The 23,822-nt window shown below is 35.9% G+C and overlaps 1 protein-coding gene and 2 pseudogenes across 3 annotated transcripts; 1 reads left to right on the top strand and 2 right to left on the bottom strand.

Moving 5' to 3' along the window:
* Window positions 1-6,678: 6,678 nt before the first annotated feature.
* LOC137713859 (uncharacterized) lies at window positions 6,679-11,104 on the top strand. 2 transcript variants are annotated; one of them, XM_068453245.2, is made up of 3 exons: window positions 6,679-7,058; window positions 9,432-9,547; window positions 9,715-11,104. In XM_068453245.2, exons 1-3 carry the CDS (start codon window positions 6,850-6,852, stop codon window positions 10,869-10,871), a joined length of 1,482 nt encoding a protein of 493 aa, XP_068309346.2. In that variant the 5' UTR covers window positions 6,679-6,849; the 3' UTR covers window positions 10,872-11,104. The 2 variants fall into 2 exon arrangements, with proteins under 2 accessions (XP_068309346.2, XP_088542693.1); XM_088686567.1 differs by having other exon boundaries at window positions 9,706-11,104.
* A 1,437-nt stretch (window positions 11,105-12,541) lies between these two features.
* Window positions 12,542-14,830, bottom strand: LOC137709273 (zinc-finger homeodomain protein 6 pseudogene; annotated as a pseudogene). Its single transcript, XR_015957081.1, has one exon. The product of XR_015957081.1 is annotated as a zinc-finger homeodomain protein 6 pseudogene (transcript).
* Window positions 14,831-21,245: 6,415 nt separating this feature from the next.
* LOC137713959 (DNA-3-methyladenine glycosylase 1-like) lies at window positions 21,246-23,450 on the bottom strand (annotated as a pseudogene).
* Between the last annotated feature and the right edge of the window lie 372 nt (window positions 23,451-23,822).

The following is a 23,822-nucleotide window of genomic DNA, read 5'->3' as shown; positions in this document are numbered from 1 at the left end:
AACTTTTTTTTTTTTTTTCACAGGCCGAAGGAAACGGCTTTGCGACCAATACAGGGAGCCCAAAAAGGAAATAGGAAACAGGCCGAAAGAGTGAGCCCAATAGGGCTTGGGTTGGGTCTAAAGACACCCCAGTAATATTTGTGTGCGTTCACCGGTGCCATCGCTTCAGAAGGTTGTGCTTTGGGACAATAGTGCTCGGTGTGAGTCCATTGGTCGACGAAGACCTCGAAGATGAATGGGGATTGAAAAAAATTCAATCATTCTAACAAAACCTTAGCAATTCGAATCGGGTTTTTAGAAAATTTTCGATGAATCTCAATCGAGTTCCGGTGTGGGACAACTTTTAACCGTCGGCGACGTGAACGAGACGTTCAAGGTGATGGCTGCAGGCTATGCTTGTGGTCGCATGGACAAGGACACCGTCAATGGTGTTGAGTTTTCTGGGTTTCCACCTAGAGCTCTCGACTCCGGCACGGCTCAGCCATAAGCTGCAGGCTTGGGTAAACACTCGAGGTCATGGGTTCGAAGAACCCAGGCCGTGGTTTCCGATTTCTTTTATTTCCCTTTTTTTCGATTCAATTCATATATAATTCAATTTGAAGCATATGTAATTCAATAATTTTAATGCATGTATATATATTTCATGGCAAATATCAAATTCACATAATTCAACAATTATGAATATAATGTATACACAATTTATGTAGAATCTAAAATTCGAAAAACGTAAAGTTGGGTCATGCATTATGGTGAATGTTTATGCTATCAGGGCTACAAAAATATCGAAATCCGTTGTTTTGAAAAAACCTGATTGCGTGATGATATGGATGAACTGGTTTGATATAGAAAATCTCCTTGTCAAATTCTTAAGCGCCTTGGTAGGAGCGTGTTAATAACATGATGTAGCCTATTTTATCTGACAAGGGGAAGGGGGTTGGCGGCAAGGAGAAGAGAGATTTGAGATAGATATATTTGTAGAATTGTAAGGGAATGTATGTTATCCCTTCTACATAATGCCTTTATTTATAGTAGTAAAGGAGAGAAGAAATTCCTTCACCCCCAAGTAGGCCTGGCAATTCCTAACACGACCCGATAACCCGACACGACACGACACGAAATTAACAGGTGTTCGGATCGACACGATAATGAATCGGATCGTTATCGGGTAACCCGATAAACACCTGTTAAGATAACAGGTTGATTCGGGTATACACGTGGGTAACACGAAACACAATAAGCAGAATATTATTTTTATAATTTTATAACCCTAAAAAAATACTGTAATAATTATATATATATATATATTAATTTAACAATTTTATACCCCTAAAAACTATAATATATATATATATATATATATATATATATATTACATTTACTATAATAATTATACCCCCAAAATATTAACTATCTATAATAATTATATATATATATATTAAATTTTGAATTAAATTTTATAAAAATTATAATAATTATTAATTAATATGCATTCATTGATTTGATTCCATAATTGAAAAGGAGGGAAAATGAAAATGATAAGAAAAGTTGAAAAGGAAACAAAAAAGAGAGGGAATTAGGGAAAGATGGGTAGGCACCGTAGGCTGTCACAGGGAAAAGTGAAAATTATAAGAAAAGTTGAAAAGGAAACAAAAAAGAGAGGGAAAAATGAAAATTAATAGAAGTGGTGAGATTTTTTTTTTTTTTTTTTTTTTTAAGTTATTAACTTTTTATCACATATATGACATATCTCACTATTTTTATAATAACTCACATGATGTACTACTCTGTATACCAATCAATTATATGTACAAAATAAATAGATTTAAATCTACTTAATAAATAAATAAATATATATATATATATATATATATAGACACACACCATTGAACTTGATGGGATACGAATTCTCCGAAACTAATTTCAACGATCCCAACCGTCAAACTTGTTTGTATATGCTTCGAGAGCACATCAGCAAAAAATTGCAAAAAACAAACATTCAGATATCAAGTAACGAGACAAAACTTTTCGATAGTTATAAACGAAAAATCACGATTTAACGGTTATTTTAACTTCGATTTTGATGATTTTTTACAGCTACACTCATTGACTCTATATGAATACAATGAATGAATTTGATCTTCAATTTAAAATATTTACACAAGTGGATACCACAAAATCTTATGTTATACTTGATGAAAGTATAAATAAACTTTAAGTGTTGGTCAATCTATTGTTTTTATGGGATACGAATTCTCCGAAACTAATTTCAACAATCCGTCAAACTTGTTTGCATATGCTTTGAGATCACATCAGCAAAAAATCACAAAAAACAAACATTCAGAGATCAAGTAACGGGACAAAGTTTTTTCGAGAGTTATAAACGAAAAATCACGATTTAACGGTTATTTTAACTCCGATTTTGATGATTTTTTACGGCTACACTCCTTGACCCTATATGAATACAATGAATAAATTCGATCTTCAATTTAAAATATTTACACAAGTGAATACCACAAAATCTTATATTATACTTAATGAAAGTATAAATAAACTCTTAGTGTTAGTCAATCTATCGTTTTAATGGGATACGAATTATCCGAAACTAATTTCAATGATCCCAACCGTCAAACTTGTTTGTATATGCTTCGAGATCACAGCAGCAAAAAATCACAAAAAACAAACATTCAGAGATCAAGTAACAGGACAAAGCTTTTCGACGGTTATAAACGAAAAATCACGATTCAACAGTTATTTTAACTCCGATTTTGATGATTTTTTACAACTACACTCCTTGACCCTATATGAATACAACGAATGAATTTGATCTTCAATTTAAAATATTTACACTAGTGGATACCACAAAATCTTATATTATACTCAATGAAAGTATAAATAAACTCTAAGTGTTAGTCAATCTATCGTTTTGATGGGATACAAATTCTCCGAAACTAATTTCAACGATCATAACCGTTAAACTTGTTTGTATATGCTTCGAGATCACATCAGCAAAAAATCACAAAAAATAAACATTCAGAGATCAAGTAACGGGACAAAAATTTTCCACGGTTATAAACGAAAAATCACGATTTAACGGTTATTTTAACTCTGATTTTGATGATTTTTTTACAGCTACACTTCCTTGACCCTATATGAATATAATGAATGAACTCGATCTTCAATTTAAAATATTTACACTAGTGGATACCACAAAATCTTATGTTATACTTAATGAAAGTATAAATAAAATCTAAGTGTTAGTGAATCTATTGTTTTGATAGGATATGCATTCTATGAAACTAGTTTCAACAATCCAACCATCAAACATGTTTGTATATGCTTCGAGATCGCATACATCAAAAATTTCAAAAAACAAACATTCAGAGATCAAGTAACGGGCCAAAACTTTTCGACGGTTATCAACGAAAAATCACGATTTAACGGTTATTTTAACTCCGATTTTGATGATTTTTTACAACTACACTCCTTGACCCTATATGAATACAATGTATGAATTCGATCTTCAATTTGAAATATTTACACAAGTGGATACCACAAAATCTTATTTTATGTTTAATAAAGTATAAATAAACTCTAAGTGTTAGTGAATCTATTGTTTTGATAGGATACGCATTCTACGAAACTAGTTTCAACGATCCAACCGTCAAACATGTTTGTATATGCTTCGAGATCGCATACGCCAAAAATTTCAAAAAACAAACATTCAGAGATCAAGTAACGGGACAAAACTTTTCGACGATTATCAACGAAAAATCACGATTTAACGGTTATTTTAACTCCGATTTTAATGAGTTTTTACAGCTACACTCCTTGGCCATATATGAATATCATGAATGAACTCGATCTTCAATTTAAAATATTTAAACTAGTGGATACCACAAAATCTTATGTTATACTTAATGAAAGTATGAATAAACTTTTAAGTGTTAGTGAATTTATCATTTTAATGGGATACACATTCTACGAAACTAATTTCAACGATCCAACCGTCAAACATGTTTGTATATACTTCGAGATCACATAAACCAAAAATTGAAAAAAAAAAAATATTCAAATATCAAGTAACGGAACAAAAGTTTTCGACGGTTATCATTGAAAAATCATGATTTAACGGATATTTTAACTCCGATTTTGATGATTTTTTACAGCCACACTCCTTGACCCTATGTGAATACAATGAATGAATTCGATCTTCAATTTAAAATATTTACACTAGTGGATACTATAAAATCTTATGTTATACTTAATGAAAGTATAAATAAACTCTTAAGTGTTAGTGAATCTATCATTTTGATGGGATACGCATTCTACAAAATTAATTTCAACGATCCAACCATCAAAGTTGTTTGTATATGCTTCAAGATCGTATACGCTAAAAATCGCAAAAAAGAAACATTCATAGATCAAGTAAAGGGACAAAACCTTTCGACGGTTATCAATGAAAAATCACGATTTAACGGTTATTTTAACTCCGATTTTGATGATTTTTTTACAGCTACACTCCTTGACCCTATACAAATACAATGACTAAACTCAATCTTCAATTTAAAATATTTACACAAGTGGATATCACAAAATCTTATGTTATGCTTAATAAAAGTATGAATAAATTCTGAAGTGTTAGTGAATCTATTGTTTTGATGGGATACGCATTCTATGAAACTAGTTTCAACGATCCAACCGTCAAACATGTTTGTATATACTTTGAGATCGCATATGCCAAAAATTTCAAAAAACAAACATTCAAAGATCAAGTAATGGGACAAAACTTTTCGACGGTGATCAACGAAAAATCACGGTTTAACGGTTATTTTAACTCCGATTTTGATGATTTTTTACAGCTACAGTCCTTGACCCTATATGAATACAATGAATGAATTCGATCTTCAATTTAAAATATTTACCCTAGTAGATACCACAAAATCTTATGTTATACTTAATTAAAGTATAAATAAACTCCAAGTGTTAGTGAATCTATCGTTTTGATGGGATACGCATTCTACGAAAATAATTTCAATGATCCAATTGTCAAACTTGTTTGCATATGCTTCAAGATCGCATACGCCAAAAATCGCAAAAACCAAACATTTAGAGATGAATTCGATCTTCAATTTAAAATATTTACACTATTGATACCACAAAATCTTATGTCATGATGATCGATGAAAATTGAGGATTTTGTAAAAGGAATAACATGCAAGCTCTGAGTTCCATTGGCAAGGTTTAAACTTTTGAGAAAGGCTTCACATGTAGTATCCCACATCGCCCGTGAGGGCGTGGTCTTTGGGCCTTATATATCCATGCCCAGAGCTTTAACTTCAGAGAGGCCTTTTGTGGACTACGGTCCACAAGAACAAAACCGTGCGGTAGCTGGGTGGCTGCGACATAGTCCAGGCCCAGAATGCCAAAGCGGACAATATTCGAGAGGTTGGAGTCTGGGATGTGACAATTTGGTATCAGAGCCAGACTCACGGCTGTGGTGTGCCGACGAGGACGTCGGGCTCCCTAAGGGGGGTGGATTGTAGTATCCCACATCGCCCGTGAGGGCGTGGTCTTTGGGCCTTATATATCCATGCCCAGAGCTTTAACTTCAGAGAGGCCTTTTGTGGACTACGGTCCACAAGAACAAAACCGTACGGTAGCTGGGTGGCTGCGACATAGTCCAGGCCCAGAATGCCAAAGCGGACAATATCCGAGAGGTTGGAGTCTGGGATGTGACATCACAAGCTTGAAAACAAAAACTTTTTCATTTTGCATATCCTTGCACATTTAATATTTTGTAATAGATTAGTAGTGTATGGATGTTTGTTTATTAGACTCTTATTTTCAAGTGTAGATGTTGTACTTAAACGAAAAATGTGTTTTAATGTTTTGAAGTAATATTTATGTGGCAATGTGTGGTATGTGCAAATTTAAGAAAAAAAAAAATATTTTTCTTAACGGGTCATAGCGGGTCATAACGTGTCGGATCACTTTACCTGTTGGGTAAAGTGACCCGACCTATTAAGAACCTGTTAAGATAACGGGTGTGACACGACACGATCCGTTAAGATAACAGGTGTTACACGAAAACGATACGAACACGACAGACACGACCCGTTTGCCAGGCTTACCCCCAAGGAATACAAGTTGTAATAGGAAATGATAACTAGAATCAAATCTAATATAGAATTTACACAATCAAACTTAAACTAAGAAAGTTTACAAAACAATTTAATTTATGAACATCATAAAATTGTTATAAAAAAGAAAAAAAAGAGACATTTAATACGTATGCTAGCATTAAATAGAGTCTAAGAACTAAAATCAATTTTTAATTTTGTATAAGACATTTTTTTTAAACTTCATCTTATTTAAAAATTAAAATCAAATTTCCTAAATAAAATATCTCCTTCCCTTTAAAAGTAGAATTTTTGCGGCTAAACTATTAAAATGTGGTAACCGGTCATAGTATTTTCCTAAATGGAAAGTTGAACGCGAAATGCGGCCACACAGACTAGACAAAGAAACACGTGGAGGGAAGGAAGCGGCGTTACCTCCTTCCGTAACGGTCATAACTGCCACGTTGATCCGAAACGCGCCACGTTGAGAAACTGTCTGATCGATGGACGCCCAAACTTCTCTCTCCGACTTAATTTCCCCATCAGAAGAAGCAGCAGCAGCGGCGATCATCGTCAGACGCATATTTACATACACCTCGTCTGAATGCAATAACCTCTTCAATAATCTCACGCTTCCAGTAACATTTCAAAATATTCTTACTTACCCACAAATATTCAGTGCTCAAGAGTGAAAATTCGACCAAAAAAGAAAGAAAAAAGATTGGTGATCATGGGGAAGAAGACAGTGTTGTTAATGGCGGCGGTGCTGTGGATGAGTATGGCGGCTGGAAGTTGGAGTGCGGATTCTGCTGTGGACAAAGCCGGGGACAATTTGAACTTGGCAGGTGGGAATGCCAAACACCGAGCTCACGAGACCGCCCGAGATGCCAAGGAAACCACCGAATCGTGGGTTGGTCGGGCCTTTGGCAAAATCGCAGAGTAATCTTTTTCTTATTTTGTTTTCAACTTTTAATTTCCTTCCTAATGCATTTTATTTAGCCAGATATACACAAATGAAAATCGTCACAAAATTTTAAAAAGAGCTCGCGAAAATTTCGAAAGAAAATACAAAGTCATTAACTAAAACGGAAATAGAGGGATTCGAACCCTCAGTACGAAAAACTCGTGCAACAGATTAGCAATCGGACGCTTTTCCACTCAGCCATCTCTCCTCCCAATTGGAGAGGGAAATGAACACTGTGAGAAGACACTGTTTCACTCTTTATATAGAAGTCATTGCTTCTTTCGTGACGATTGAGTATCATTTTATTCATTTCTTTTATAATCATCTAAATATTATCTCTAGAAAAAATCATTTTATTTAGAGACCGTTTAATCATTCTCATTCTTATGAATGCAACAAGTTGATAGTTTATCATGAAGATATTAATTAGTACCGTAATGTTGATTTGACTCACACTTACTACAAATGAATAAACAATCGAATCCATTTTTTCATGAGATGATTCTTAGATGATGATAAATGAACAGTTCCCCTAATAACGTTTATACAATAATAATGTCGTTATTATTGAAGGATGAATGGCTCACTCACAAGTATTATCCATGAAGGAAATACTAATTAAAGTCATGTATGTTTAGTAGTGTTCTAGCTCTGCTCAGTTTTCTATGCTAATATAGTCTTGCCAACTGTTACTCACTTATTTTTTGGTTGGTATAGATGCTCATATTATTACTTTTGGCAAAACATGTAAACAATGTTTGATATATTTTATACTACTTGAGCTACTTTTGCGCGCCACTGCATACATTGTTGTGTGGTTATTTTCCCAAATTTATAGAAGTTTAGTGCAACCAGTGTTTAAAATATCGGTATTGGTGGAAATATAGATAGAAAATTTTGTGGAAATATCGATGGATATATCGTATATCCATTGCCTTCGATGGAAATGAAAGAAATTTGTTCAAAAACATGGAAATTTAAAATTATTTTTTAGGGAATGTCATATGAAGCCACAACACATGTATGAATCAAGAATTAATGATTGGATACTGTGTAAGCAATAAGTATGTGATATGTGAGAAGAAAAACTTCCTTCTAATGACAAGTAATAAGATAAAGCATTTCACTAGAAAGAATAAAATATACATAACTTAACTGAAATTTTCGTCATGAAAGCAATACAAGTTTTATTGAAGTAAACTAATACCATAAAGAAAGAATTTAAAAAATAAAGAATACATAGGTGTTAACTACATTGTAAAAGATGAAGAATTGGTACAGAGGAAGAGGAAGGTGATAGAGAGAAACAAAAGAAATTCTAGAGAGAGAGTTTAAAGAGAGAAATATGATTTGTATTAACTCATTAAATAAAGATCACACACACTGTTTTTATAAGAGAAATCCTAACAACCTTACTAACTGTATTACACTTGTACCCTTAATAATAGGCTCATGGATATTTCGTGCAAACTTTTTGCAAATTGTCTGCAAACACTGAATATTTTCTGAAAATATCAAAAATATCTAGGAAATTGACTGATTTCCGAAAATATTGCAGATGTGAGGTGAAGTTTAGACTTCACCCCCCCCCCCCCTCTTTCCATATCGTTCCCTGAATTTTTGGATATTTCCTTGGAAATATCGAGCATATGCAGGATATTTCAAACATTGGGTGCAACAATATTTCATTTGTTCATATAGTTTTTATATATGCTGACTCATTTGGGACCTCGTCTATTTACAACAAGAAAATTCAAATTCAATGTTATGCATCAAATTATTTGGTCACCAAAAGTCAGGATAATAAGTATCTTATGGTTTATTTTTCACAGTAGATTAGGAAAACACTCGCGGAATTTTAAGTTTTATACAAAACTACCGTAAGAGCTCAATTGATATGTGAAATTCTTTTGGTGCCGTTCCTCTATAAAAATTCAGTTTTTATCTTTCTTTTTTTTTTTTTTTTCCATAGGACTGATCAGTTTGAAGGGTTCTTAAAGTGTAATGTTATCAAAAGCCCTTGTTTTGATAGCGCTGTTCACGTATGGTGACTTAAGTAGATCCGAGAATTTACTTAACCTCAATTGCATGAGGTTGGTCAATCAGTCCGTTTTAATGGTTATTAGGTAGTGTTTTTTTGGGTTAACTATTAGGCTGAGTTTTAAGTATTTATATAAGGTGAGATTTAGGCCAAGTGTATAATATACCAGGTATATTGATCTATTGGGCCTCTTTGCTAACAGCTCAAGCTCTGAGCGTTTAGATTCAATGCTCTATATATAGCATGCTGCGTACATGTGTGAATAGTTGTTGATTATTGATAAGCTGTGTGATATGGTGCTGTTCAGGGGGCTTGGATTTAGCCAAGGTAATGCAAAAGATGCAGCTAACAATGTGATGGAGAAAGCTGGGGATGCAGCATCTACGGCCACAGATAGATTAAGAACAAGCACATTTGGAACACGTAATTATCAATTTATCATGTTGTTTTCTGAGATGAAGTACTTAATTAGTCAATAAATAGTTCTTCAAACAAGTATAATTGATTTCATGCTTCTGGGTTTTACTTTCTGTTCTCCCTAAATGGATCATCATTCTGATCCCTGATTTTGCAAATGGCAGCGGATGCAGGAAAGTTTGTTCATAACAGCTTTGACTCATCTATAAGAATGCCTACCGATAAGGTTGACAATGCCAAAGAGACGGTGAGAGGAGCAATGGATTCAGGAATGGAGGGAGTAGCAAATGCCTATGGTGAAGCAAAAGATACAATAAATAAAGCCGTCGGTGCCGCTTCTGATAAGGCTCGTGAAGCAGTGGAGTATGGAAAAGAAACAGCTGTCAATGCATATAATACTGATAAAGTTGACAATGCCAAAGGGACGGTAAGAGGGGCAGTAGGATGTGGAGTGGACAGAGCAGCGAATGCCTATGGTGATGCAAAAAATACAATGAATAGCGCTATGGGTGTGGTTTCTGATAAAACTAATGATGCAATGGAGTATGGAAAAGAAAGAGCCGCCGATATATATAATACCAATAGAGTTGAGAATGCTAAAGAGACAGTGAAAGGGGCATTAGGTTCGGGAATGGACAAAGCCACAAATGCCTATGGAGAAGCAAAGAATACAATGAATAGGGCTATGGACACGGCTTCTGATAAGGCTAATGGTGCAGTGGAGTATGGAAAAGAAACAGCTTTCAATGCATATAGTAGCGATAGACTCGATAATGCCAAAGAGACGGTGAAAAGGGCAATGGGTTCCAGGACGGACAGAGCAGCGAATGCCTACGGTGCAGCAAAGAATACAGTAAATCGGGCAATGGATACGGTGTCTGACAAGACTACTGATGCAATGGAATATGGTAAAGAAAGAACTGCCAATACATATGATGGAGCCAAAGAAACGATGAACATGGCCTCAGATAAGGCCTATGATGCCAAAGAAAAGGTGGCGGGAGGAGTTGATTATGGAAGGGAAAGAGCAGTGAATTCTTATGATGAAGCAAAACAAAAGGTTGGGGAGTCATACTCGTCTGCTAAGGATAGTATGACTTCACATGCCAAGGATAACTATGAGGCTGCCAAGGGAGGAATCGATTATGGAAGGGAAAGAGCAGCGGATGCATATGATGAAGCCCAACAAAAGGTTGGGGAGTCATACACGTCTGCTAAGGATAGCATGACTTCAAGTGCAAGGCAGAACTATGAGGCTGCAAAGGAGACCGCCTCGCAAGCTGCTGGTGATCTTGGGGCTACGATGAGGAATGCAGGTTCGGGGCAGTAAGGAATTAATTAATTTTCCGCTGGCTGATTCCATGAAGCCATCTGTGATCAATATATATGTTTTTTCTTAGTAGCTAGGAAAATGTTGGGAGTTTTGTGGTGAGTTATATATGTTTCTTGTTTTCTCATACTCTGCCTTTTAGAGTACGTGTATTATTCTAAAATCAATTTTGATCCTGTATGCATCCGAAGAACTTGAGTTTTGTGTCTTTATATATCATGTAGATTCTCTTATTAACATGCAAGATCATTTGTCTCCTCAATTTTGTCCTCGATGTACGATTTATAACAAGATAGGTTCTTCAAAGTCCCGAGTCCAAGTGGCTAGATCAGTGTCTTCCCATCTGTCTCTGGTTTAAGTTTGAATTTCTTTACGCGTAGTTAGTGACTTGGAATGTATATAAAATAGGAATTAATATATTTTATATACGTAGTTAGTGACTTGGAATGAATGTATTTTATGGTAGACAAGCATATGTATATTTGCGTACAGCAACATTAAATAACATGGGGCATAGTATGTATATTTTTCCCCAATATATATAGCCTCCCTATACTCCCTAGTAAGTCTTCATCTCTCTGATTCATGCATGTGCTAGCTTTTCTTGTTTGTCTTCCATATTATTATAGTCAGCATGGATAAGGTAGAGAGGGGAGTTTCGAGCGCATGACTTCAGATGTTAAAATAAATACTCTTAATGATGAGCCACAAATCTTTTACACTCAGAACACTCAAAGAAGTTTTGACCAGGTCTTTCTAGGAAGGTTTTGAAGTGTATAAATTCCTAGTGTAACTAAGTGATGTATTATAATACGAAATGGACAACCGGTTAATTAGTATATCTTTAGTTGCAAACTTGCGGTCGATAAATAGGAAAGATATTAGGGAGATGTGTGGCCTTGTGATAAGAAAGATACTAGCTGTGGAGATGTGTGACTATATGATACGAAAAATACCAAGGGGATCAGAATTTTTGTACCGCAATTCCAATTAAGCTTCTGAAAAAATAATATGAATTTATCCAAAATTAAGTTTGTAATATAAATACAATTTATGCTGGATGTTAATCTTTGCCCATCACTAGATGTAATCGTTCCAAGAAACCCTTTCCTTCTCTCCATGTCATTTGATCCTTCACCATGTTTGATAATAATTTAAGAGATTTAAGGGCTTGTGTTTGATAATCAATTCGTTTATAATTTTTAGTCTTTATTTTTGTGCTATAGATGAAGAAGTACATTAAAAATGAGTGATACACATAGAAGTACATGAAAAAAAAAATGAGTGATACACGTAAGTAGATGAAAGATGGCTGAATAGAGATGTAGAACAAATTTACGGGAAGACAAACAAAATGAAAGCTAAAAGCAAAAAAACCATTTGAAATTGTTTTCACTTTCAAGATTTTGTTATCATTCATTTTTTATTTATTCTCCTCTCTACTATCACCCTTCTTTTCTTGTATCTCAAACGCAAAAGTGAAAACTAAAATAAAGAAACGCAGTAGTTATCCAACAAGACTTGATTTAGCACGAGGATATTAGCATCACGACAAAAAACTGGTTTCTCGTTCCTCTTTTCCTTCCCTTTTTTCTTCCTTTTACAGCTTACCCTAGTGAAAAGCTTAAGCTATTGATGAGAATAAAAAAGAAAAGTTGCATGCGAGAGCATTTCCAAGCACAAGTAAATTCGTTGGTATTATTTACGATGTTTCTGAAAGCAACCAAACAGAAAATCCAACAAGATAAATTAAGAAAAAATAAAATAGCTAGATCAAGTGAGAATTAATTAATATCTACCCCCCTCAATATCTCTAGTATATATGCACATAAATAATAATCTTTCTGATCTAATTAGTCGCTAAATTTATCTATTAATTTCCCAGTTACAAATCAATCAATTGTATCTCAAGGACTTCTTTCTAATTAAACATCAATTAATTGTGAAGTTTTAATTGGCTTACATTTGCTTCTTCTTCATGGCTTGTCTGTTATTGTGCATCCATACCTTGAACACCTGCCTCTTTATACCCACTTCAGAACACAACTTCTCCACCTCTTGCTCATCCTGTTTCTGGATCCTCCACCCCAACTTCTCCCCCACCTCCGTCATCTTCTCCTTCTGCTCTTGACTGAACTTCGTCCTAAATCGCTTCTTCGAACCTTGTGCATCCGCCGCATAATTTGCACCGCGAAACAGATTATTATTCATGTTGAGATCCTCGCTCGAGGACTCAGCAGCCACCCCACCACTGCTGCCAAAAGTCATCATCATCGCCGGACTAGGCCCCCTAGCCGCTGAATGATGAACAGGAAGCGACGGTGGTGTGGAGATTAGCACCGGCAATCTTGTAATCGCCGAGTCTCTACGGCTGTTGTGTTGTTGATTTATGACATAGTAATTATTTGATACATGTTCGCCATCGATCTCTTTTCTGTGAAAATTTCTATGACACTCGCAAGCTGCGCATTTTAGGGATCCCGGAGTGTCCTCATCTCCGCCCGGCATGAACTCTCCGCATCCATCGAGCACGTGACCGCCGCTGCTGGCGGCGTGATTTTTCAAACACTCCCTATACCTAACTCTTGATGCTGCTGTATTTGGCGGCGGGTGCGGTGGAGCTGGTGGTGCTTTGAAATTTGATCCGCTAGCAATTGTTGGTGCAGCACTTGGGGTGACAATAACTGGAGTTGGGTCAGGATCTCTTCTTGATCTGTCTAGGGTTTGATGAGGTGGGTGGGTGAGGAGTGAGGCGTTGTTACCATGATACCCTGCTGAAGGAAAATCAGGAGAAGAAGAAAGCTTGGAGGAAGAAGAATCCCTATGGGGAGGAGGAGTATAGGTAAGAGTGCTTGGCATCCTCCCTATTACCTTATCTTGCCCTCTCAGTTCCATTAAAATCTGATATCTTATGTAACTATTATTATACTTGCCGTGATCTCAGCATCCGTAGAATTTTCCTAAAAATAAATGAGTAGTGCGTTTACATTACCTATCTTCGTGATCTCATTTATGATTTTCTCATAATTTATGGATTTTTTTGTAATTTTCTCAACTCTCATACTATAGTACCCAGCTAATGTAAGAGCAAAACTTAATCAAAGATATAATCACTAACTTAATCTTATTATTCTTCTTTATTTTTTATTTGTATTTCTGATTTTGACATTTTTGGGTGCTAAATCCACCAACCCATCTCACTAAATTTCAACCCTATTTCCAAAGAGGTAAGAAGGTGGGTGAGAGAGATATATTGATGGATTAGATGAATTAAAAGACTGAAAAAACTCACATAATTAACAGAAGAGCTCAAAAAAACAAAATAAAAGATAAATCTTGGAACTTAAACAGGAAAAGAAACTAGAGGGGGGCCTACTGGATTAGAGCTAAAATTAACCTGACCTCTTATAAATTACACTGTAAAAATTGGAGAAAGATTGTTGAAGTTGCACCACCATCATTGAAAGCAGGTATTATTTGCTGGTTCTGGACTTTGATTAAGGAGAGTATAAATCTCGCTAAGCTAAAGCTCATTAATGTAAGATTAATATCTCAGAGAGAGGGAGAAAGAGAGAGAGAGAGAGAGAGAGAGAGAGGACTGTTTCTCTTTGGAAGTGAGAAAGTGGTTTGTGTTTCCTACCACCCATCCAACCCCATAAAATCTATTTGAGAAACAAGAACAGGTGGTTTGGTTTGTACTCAAAATGAGTGATGAATACACTCAGAGAGAGAGAGAGAGAGAGAGAGAGAGAGAGAGAGAGAGAGAGAGAGAGTACTTCTTTTGCAGAAGAGCCGACAGGCTCACGTTAGTCCTCTCCCACAGCCTGAACCCTGGTCCAGTTCCTAATTATTGCTCTCTGAAACCCTAAACCACAACCAAATTAATGTGTTTTATGTGTAAGAGAGAGATAAAAGGAGGGAGAAAAGAAATGTCAGACTTGACGTTACACTGTTTGCCTGGAATCTTCCTGCAACCTGAAGTTCTCAGCTTAAATCCTCAAAAACTGTTTGAGATTTGATTAGCAGACGTAAAACCCCATTAGACAGGCTCTAAACAAGGGTTGTAGCTAAAATGGTAATGAAACTTTAAAAGGGTTTTGCTAGAGACTATTGAAAAAATCAAAGATAAAAAGAGTTTGTATGTTAAGTGATTAAGACTCTCTGTTTGTTGTATTATGTCAAAAGTATTTCTTTTTACGGTCAAAGTTTTGTAATAATCACTTATATGTGTGTTTTAGTTTTAACTGAAGTCATTTCTATATTTACATTAACAGGTGAGAATCGCCTGTATTACAATGACACTACATTAACAAATTTTCCAAAGAGAAAATTAGAGGGGAGATTTTCTTTTGGTCTTCTTTTTTTTGTAAATTTTCTTTTGTGGGTGGTGTGAAGGGAACTAAAGTGATAGCAATGGTATGCTGGTCCACATAACAGCATTTATTTTGTTTTGTTAGTGAGTGTGTGTCAGAGGTTGTCTCAATCGACCATGTCATTCTAACAAAAGATTGATACCCTCTTGTATTTTGATAGTCGAGTCATTCCACTTTACATGATTTCACCTAGCCTTACATGATTTTCAAGTGAGAGAGTTGTCCTAATTAGCCTATCGAATCTCTTCGCTTACTCGTCTACGCGATCATTTACAAGTTATCGACACTAAAACAAGGTAAAAAGATCGTAACAGTTTCTAAACACATTCGCTATTACTTGGCATTGTGATCTGTGCGTATATTATCCTATAAATGCTTGATATATATTGATTGGTCCATATGTCGACGACGACGTAAATTTTAAGCTAATAATTGTCTAACATGGTATTACCATGCTTTCGTTTTCAGTCACATGGAAGAAAAAGCCAAAGAACTAATTAAGCAACAATTATCCCGTAAAACTGAAAGAATATTAGGAGGAAGCTCAGTCCAAAGTTGTTAAAACAGCTTCCTAATTGTTGTCTAACTATTAACTATTAAATCAAACATTATATTCCACCATAACAATCCACAACCCTGCTCACCGTTTATACATCATCTAGCTACTACATAATGTTGTTAGAAGATATGACAAAATATTTAACGCCTGAAGAGTATGCCTTAATTCGGAAATTATCACTACAACTAATCCAATAGTTTCTTAAATTGTACAACTACCATGTTAGTTAATTTATCATTTGATTATTTCCGTAGTTATCTATATCTGTCTTACAAACTTGTTAGGTTTCCACACTTAAGAAGGCTTGAGATGTATTAAAACTTAAAATCAACTAATAAAATAAATAAATAAAAAATCCTGTCGAACTTCAATTTGGGATTCTTTTTTTGTTAAAATTATGTGGCACTTAGCACATACACTTCATTAAAAATGATCATATATTACTAAAGCTACTCATCCAATTTTAAATATCCCTTTGAGAACAGTATTCAAAGTCTCTGGCTAACAGCTGTCCCAGTTGTTTGCTATACTACATCTGTGACTTAAAAATAAATAAAAAAAATTTCTGGATAAGTATATCATATGAATGAATTATCAAGCATCTAATCTAACCAAGTGTTTGTTTTTTATTTGATAAGTATACAATTTAGGAAACAAGAGACCCTCTCTGCCATCTGCATTGCTATCTTTGGACAACTAAAAGGGTTTAGGGTTTAGTTTTATATTGGAAGAATATCTCTTTGATCTGTCTAAATCATTATTTTAAGCAACTATCTTTGGTCTGCTTGAGGGATCAATTTCCAAGTAGTTAAGCCTCGTAAATTAACAAAAGGGAATAAGATCTATGATTAAACTAATCAAACCAGCTTTTCTTTCCTAATCAGTGCATGCACGAGTAAACTGATAGGGCTTAGGAGACGGGGCAGAAGCTAGGCCGGGTGTCAATATTTTATTTGTTCCTTTCCTGTCTATCTCTCTCACTTTCTTTTTGTTCATTCAATCTGGTATCTCACAGGTGAGGAGCCAAGGTTGAGTGAGGTTTTGAAATTCATAAACTCAACTCAATTACTTATGCGCGCCTGAGTATAAATTTGATATGAACTTTGCATGCATCAACTATAAAAAGCTATTAATGTTTGCGTACAAAATGATCGTTAGCATTCCTCTGTTCTAATTAGCCAAAGAGATTTCAATGGTTTCGTTTTGAGGTGGTTGTTTGTGAAGTCAAACATTTTTCTAAGGTACAGTCTGTTAAGTTGCTGTCTGTTCTTTTTTTATTAATTTTCATCCCTAATCAACCAGTTTCTCAGTTGGGTTTGTTTAAAATATGTGATACTTCCAATGCTATTAGCCAAAATTAGATTGTGAAGTGACATTCCAGATGGGAAATAATAGACCAGGAAAAAGAAGGATGCTTCTTCTGCTTCCATATATATGATCAGATACCCACATATTGAAGCCTGGGCAGTTTGCATTTTCCTCTCACTGAGGTGAAGAAAATAGTAGTAAAAGTCAATATTCTGAGCCCAATAACATGTATATATTTTACATAACTTTTGGAACTCAAAGAGAAACAATGCTCTGAGAGTGAGAGTCAAAATTTGTAGAAAAGATTTACCGTTACCACGGGAGTTCATGGTTTCTTACTAATTTGAATGCTCGGAGTGTAATTCTACATAGCAATATTGGTTATGTACGCGTGCCTATGTTGATTCCAATCGTTGATGCTTGTGAAGTCCATAATACATATGCATTAACAATCCATAACAACTTTCGCATGAGCGACCGACTGTATATCCTCCTATTACCCTATGAAATTCAAATGATTACAATGCTTTATGGTTATTGGTCTATTTTGTTTTTGTAATTTTTGCTTTATGGTTTTGGAAGGTGAGGTCAAGGAGGGTCCTATGCAATTTGGACGGACATGGGACACCAAAGGTGCCGAGAATAAAGATAGCAAATTTTACGGATGGGGCTTTTTTGCAAGCTTAAGAAATTTGTAGGATCTAGGTAAAGTGGTCTACACAAGCAAATGTAATAATACATGGTGTTATTCACACACTCATTCTTCAATTTATTCGATCCGACAATCAAAAATTGAAAGAGGTGTGTGAGAAGTAAAAATATATATGTGGAAAGCACAACCCTAACAATATTGAATATACGTATTTTAATTAGTCATGTCAACTTCGCACATGCACGTTTTATCGTGTGAGTGTAGTTCTGAACAAGAACTTAGGTAGAACACGACTTCAGCGTCACTGTAAAATTCAAAGTTACTAGTATCAATGATCTTGTATTGTGTCTGTAATTGTGGCTCAGAATGGTGATGATAAATCTTAATGCCTATTTTATAGTTTTAAAGACTTTTTATTTTTTTATAAATATGATGATCGCACTATCACGTGATATTACTTTATAATTGTTTTGTTGTTGGTGTTTACGCGGCTGGGAATCTACTTATCTAACGAAAGGCGATGACTGGTGTGTACGAAGCCCACCAATCACCTTCACCCACCTACTTGTTTTTTTCTTATTTCATTCATTTTAACAAGGCACTATATTGGTCAACTATATGCTCATTAGCCTTCCCTAATTTGCAGTGGTGCTATTCCAGTACTTCTGCACTTTCTCAATAGTCAATACCCTAATTCACACCTAAACCAACAACCCTACATTTCTTTAATTTAATTTTGTTTTTAACAGGATTGTCGTTGTAATATTTCCATGTAAGAACAGCTAACTCATATACATAATAACTGACCTGTGACGGATTTCATATCTATTATATTTTTGCTCTCTCATCACTTAACTCAGATAATAAAATAAGCAAACAAAAGATGGCATCTTCTTGTAAAAATTAGGATATGTGGAAGGCTATATTAATTTCAATGGAAACAAGAAAAGAAAAAGAGGTAAAGAAATTCATCAAATATACTCTTAGTTAACAGTTTATTTGAATGGAACTTACCAAAGTGATGATTATTTACCACTATTGTGATTTTGTCTCGTCAAGGCGAAACAGGTTTGGGTTTTCAAATGGTGTTGGGAAATGACAAAAGAAATGTGAACATGTTATTTCCCATAAGAATTAGGAAGTAGGTCTCTCTTTGTAATACCAATCAATTCAGGATTAGGAAATAAGTGAGTTTTCCCTACTCTAAAAAGATTTAAAAATCCTATACTTGTATGACATGTAACCTTCGTCTATTTACTATAAATAGTCTTGTTTGGTGCTGATTATTAACTTGAACAACAAAGAAAATACAAGGGTAGAGAGCCAAGAGTGATAGAGAGATCTAAAGCAAGGTTTTGGGTCATCGCATAAGGGTTTTAAATAAGTTCTTGTATCCAAGTTGTTATTCTCTATAGTGCAACCTCACTAAATTCTTTGTGTTTGTGTGTGGCGTGTTTACTTTATTGTTCATATATTCGCAGAGCATCATCATATGAGTTTGCATAACACCAGAGATTATCGATAAACAAGATCAATTAAGGGGAATTAAATTCAACAACTACTGCAATAGCTATTCGCTTGTCATGTCAATTGTCATGTGTCCCTATGTGGGGTTAGAATAGTAACCTATAGTTGAATATTGACTCGTGTGCTTAAACATGTTTTGAAATCGAACAAGGATTGTCTGCCCTCCCGTGCCCTTCTGTTTGTGTACTTACGGTTAAGTCACGTCAACATTTTATATTACTATTCATTTTTATCTTATTATCTTTATAAAAAAAAAAAATATAAAATGTTAACGTAGCTTAACCGTGATCACATAAAACAGAAGGGCACCGAAAGTGGAAGGACAGACAATCCTTGTCCTTTGAAACCACCATACACAACTTATATGGAGCAATCACAATTATAATTATAACTATATATATATATATATATATATATATATGCTCTGAACAATTTTATCAAGAGTAACGCTACACTTATTCCATTTATTATTTGTTTGTATCATCTCTCTAATACATGTAGGACCCATCAACACATGTAAGTTATATCTTTATTAGAGAAAGGTGGTACAAATATATAGTAAGAATAATATTTTTGTTTTTTGGATGGATGATTTGGGCATATAAATTGTGTCACCATATGATGTTTCTTCTCTCTCTATTATTAGGAAAGTATAAATATGCTTATCTTTGGCTTCGTACACTTTCAATTTTCCTATTTCCTTTACTGAAAAAAAAAAAAAAAGAATTACAATTCTTGCACAATTTTATTCATATGCATGCATGGTTTCTGAATACAAGTTTGTGAAGAAAAACAAGCAACATAACTGTGTACGTGCTCAAGGGGTACTTAAACACAAACATATTATACATATACGTTCAATGACAATATCTTAGTAGTTAGTTTGGCCTGTGGTAGAGGACCTACAGGCACTCAATGCTAACACACATTTGACCGTTTAGATTTGATCCAACGGCTAAAATTGAGCAACTGCAGACTGTTGGATCAAATCCACTAGTCCAAATATGTAATGACACTAAGTACCTGTAGGTACTCAAGAAACAGGGCAAACCAAACTAGTTGGAGCGATTTGATTCGGCTTTGACACTACAAATCTTGGGCTGAAACAACCAGACAGTAATTCGTTTGATTTGGTTAGCTGTCTATGTAGTGGCACTCAAATACAGTTGATCCTAGTCAATTCAATACTCAATACAAAAAGATTAAGAGCACTATCAACCATCAAAGGCAAGCTACGGAGTCCTTTATGGGAAATGGACAGTGCAAGAAACAACTTCAAACAAAGCTTAATGTACCAATTGAATACAAAAGATCGACAGAGTCCTTTATTCACCTTAACCAAGCATGCTACTGCAGCAAAAGGATGAAGTTAACATACAGTGACTACGTATCTTAACTGAATAAGTTTATACTGTATGGACTAGGTCACCAACGCTTCAAGTACTAGCAAATTTTCATAAGTAATCTAAACTGAATATCTAGTTTATTCGGTATCATTCAAAATTGCATGTACATGAGAACACATAAAACATATACGTGGTACGGAATACCTTTTTATCGGAGAACACCATCTCTGAGCATAACTAAGGGTTATTTCACCTCCCACATCCATTTACTCTTGAGACCAAAACGTGCTAGCTAACTAGTAACTCTTATACTAAAATCTTGGTTAGAAGCTAAGATACCAGCAGGTATATAGCTCAAACCCAAAGAAAGTTTAGTTACACGATGAATAATGTAAACAACTCAAAACTATTAAGCGCGCTACACACAACACGGAATCTAAATAATTGGGGTCTATCTCCAGACTCAAGAGCTCAAGTCCAGAAAGAAAGAAAGAAATAAACATTTATATCAACATAACAAATCAAGGAACTGAAGATCCCCTTGTTGGCCATATGATTGAGATGGTAGCATGAGAACTTGAGATCGGCACGGCAGCATAAACATAGACATAATCTACAAGTGGTGTTTCATTTATGATGCTAATAAATCCCAATCAAGTCATCAGTCGTCACTCGTCATTCAATTATCAAACATGACATCACACCTCCAAGTGATGCTACATTTGGACAACTTCCAAAGAGAACTAAATCTTCCATCTCAATCTTTCACAAGCAAATACTGAAACATCACCTTTCATTACACAACCAATAGATTACGGAGCAACATGATTTCAAGTTTCAGACTTTCAGTCCAAGAAACCAGTGAACTAGAACAGAAATTCAATCCTACAACAAATATACACAAACTACAAAGTGATTCAATAACAATGCAATAGATTACCAACTTCAGAGGAAAAGCGCGATTACCCGGAATTTGAAAACCATATGAGCAAAGCCTCCTCGATTGCTGCTACAGGACCCCCTTGGCCTCCATGTACCTCCACATGTACCAAGACCCAACAGACCTATAAGGTTTCCATTTCTCACACAGCTCCTCCATCTCCAACGGTTTCGGCAACTCCTTCAACCCATACAACAACTTCACTCCTTTCCTCACGCCGAGATCGCCGACCGGCAGCACGTCCGCCCGGCGAAGCGAAAACATCAAGAACATGTGGACCGACCAAACCCCAATTCCCTTCACCAGAGTCAGCATTGTGAGCAGAGCCTCGTCGTCCATTTCGTGAATCGACGAATCGGACAAAGTCCCATCGCTGTACTTCTATGCGAAGCTTTTCGGCCCGAGACGCCGATTGTCCGGAGCTTCTGGGCCGAGAGCGACAAAACGACGTCGGTGACCACCGAGGCCTCGCCGCCGCAGAGCGAAACGAACCGCGTGTAGATCGATTGAGCGGATTTGGTGGCGAGCTGCTGGCAAATAATGCTTCTTGCGAGGGATATGAATGGTGGACGGTTGGGATCGAAGGACGGCGGGGTATAGAGCCGATCAGGGCCGTTAAAAGAGGGTCGGAGCTCGGTAAGTGTTGAAGGGCGAGGTTGATTTCGGATTGGGAGGTTAGTGAGATTAGGATTTGGGGAGCGCGGGGGATGAGGAGGAGGAGGGAGAGGGCTTGGCGGTGGGGGTCTTGGAGATTTTTATGATTTTGCGGGGCCGGAATGGGATTTTGGAGGAGATGGAGGGGTTTTGAGAAACTTGCGTTTGTATTTGAGGTTTCGATCGCTTAGCGATTGCGGCGGCGATGATGGCGGTGCCGGTGAATCGGTGACGCTCTGCGCAGCTGTTCTAAGAAACGAGTTTAGCAAAAACCTGTGTTTCGTAACCGCATGTTGGCGGGTAAGTGTAGGGCCCCTGGTCCATTTGATATATTGGGCTTTTCTGTCCAATAAGCTTTGACCCGGTCTAGGCCTGCTATTATGGAGTGGGTTAGGAATTTTGAAAGTTGTACAGTGTAGGGCTGGGCACGGGCCAGACCGGGCTCAATTTTAAAGGGACTGGACCGGATCCGGGTTTAAAAGAGACGGGTTGAACCGGGCTGGGCTAGGGGCAATATTTTTTAATATAGGAATTGGACCTAACCTGGCCCAGTTGAAACTGGTCGGTTCGGGCCGGGTCTACGGGTCCTTTGGTTTTTTTTTTTTTTTTTTTATGGAAAAAAAAACCTAAAATTTGCACATATTCACTACCAGTGCAATGTGCAGATTTTACAGTTTTCCCAATCTAATTGTGAAAAAAATGAAGCATCACATCGAACTCCCATTTCCGCATGCATCGAAAAAGAATATGAGAATCCTAATTTCAAAAGAATAATACAGAAATCTGAGGCACCTATGCATTTCCACTTTCATTCAACACTTCCAAATACCAAGATTAAAGTAAAATAACAAAATCCCAAACAATAGAAATTGCAAAGCCAAAATATTTACTCAATGAAATTAACCAAAGAAAGAAATTCAAAATTTCAAATCCAAAAAACCAAACCAACACAGCAACAAACTAACTTAGAGCTCGTTTGGATGTGCTTTTAAAATGACTGAAAACGCTTTTGGTGAAAATGTTTTTTGAACCAATCCTTAGTAAAAATGCAAGTTAATTATGGAGAAGTACTTAAAGTGCTTTTGGAACCAAAAACATTTTCTCTAAAAGCGCTTTCAGTCATTTTAAAAGCACATCCAAACGAGCTCTAAGCTTGCAGAAAAGCACAAAAACCCTAATTAGAGCATATTCCTCACTGAGTAGCCGTCTTCACTCGACATATAACCTAAATAAACGGATAGTAGTTCAATTTTCGGAGAAGAAGACTTACGGTAGTCGGCCAAGTAAAAGAATCTAGGCTGGTAGCAGTGTCCTCAACGGTGGTGATAGGGTGATGGTGGTCGCGACAGAGGTGGTGTTGTTGAAAAGGAGAGAATCGAGGTTCTGGGACCTGGGTTATTTGGGTTTGCCCACCCCTAATACAATGAGTGGGGTTTGCACGGAGGAAAGGTGTATGACCGTTGGATTAATCCAACAGATGAGACTACAATATGTGTCAAATTCTATATCAAGTGGTTGTTGTTGATATGTTACTGATATTTCATAGATATTGTTGATATAATATTGAGTTTGGATATCATTTTGTACTACAG

Source organism: Pyrus communis, chromosome 15 (genome assembly GCF_041283825.1).
Source record: "Pyrus communis isolate YQ-2024b chromosome 15, ASM4128382v1, whole genome shotgun sequence".
NCBI lineage: Eukaryota > Viridiplantae > Streptophyta > Magnoliopsida > Rosales > Rosaceae > Pyrus > Pyrus communis.
Note: the sequence above shows the minus strand (reverse complement) of the source record. Positions and strands in the feature narration are given on the sequence as shown.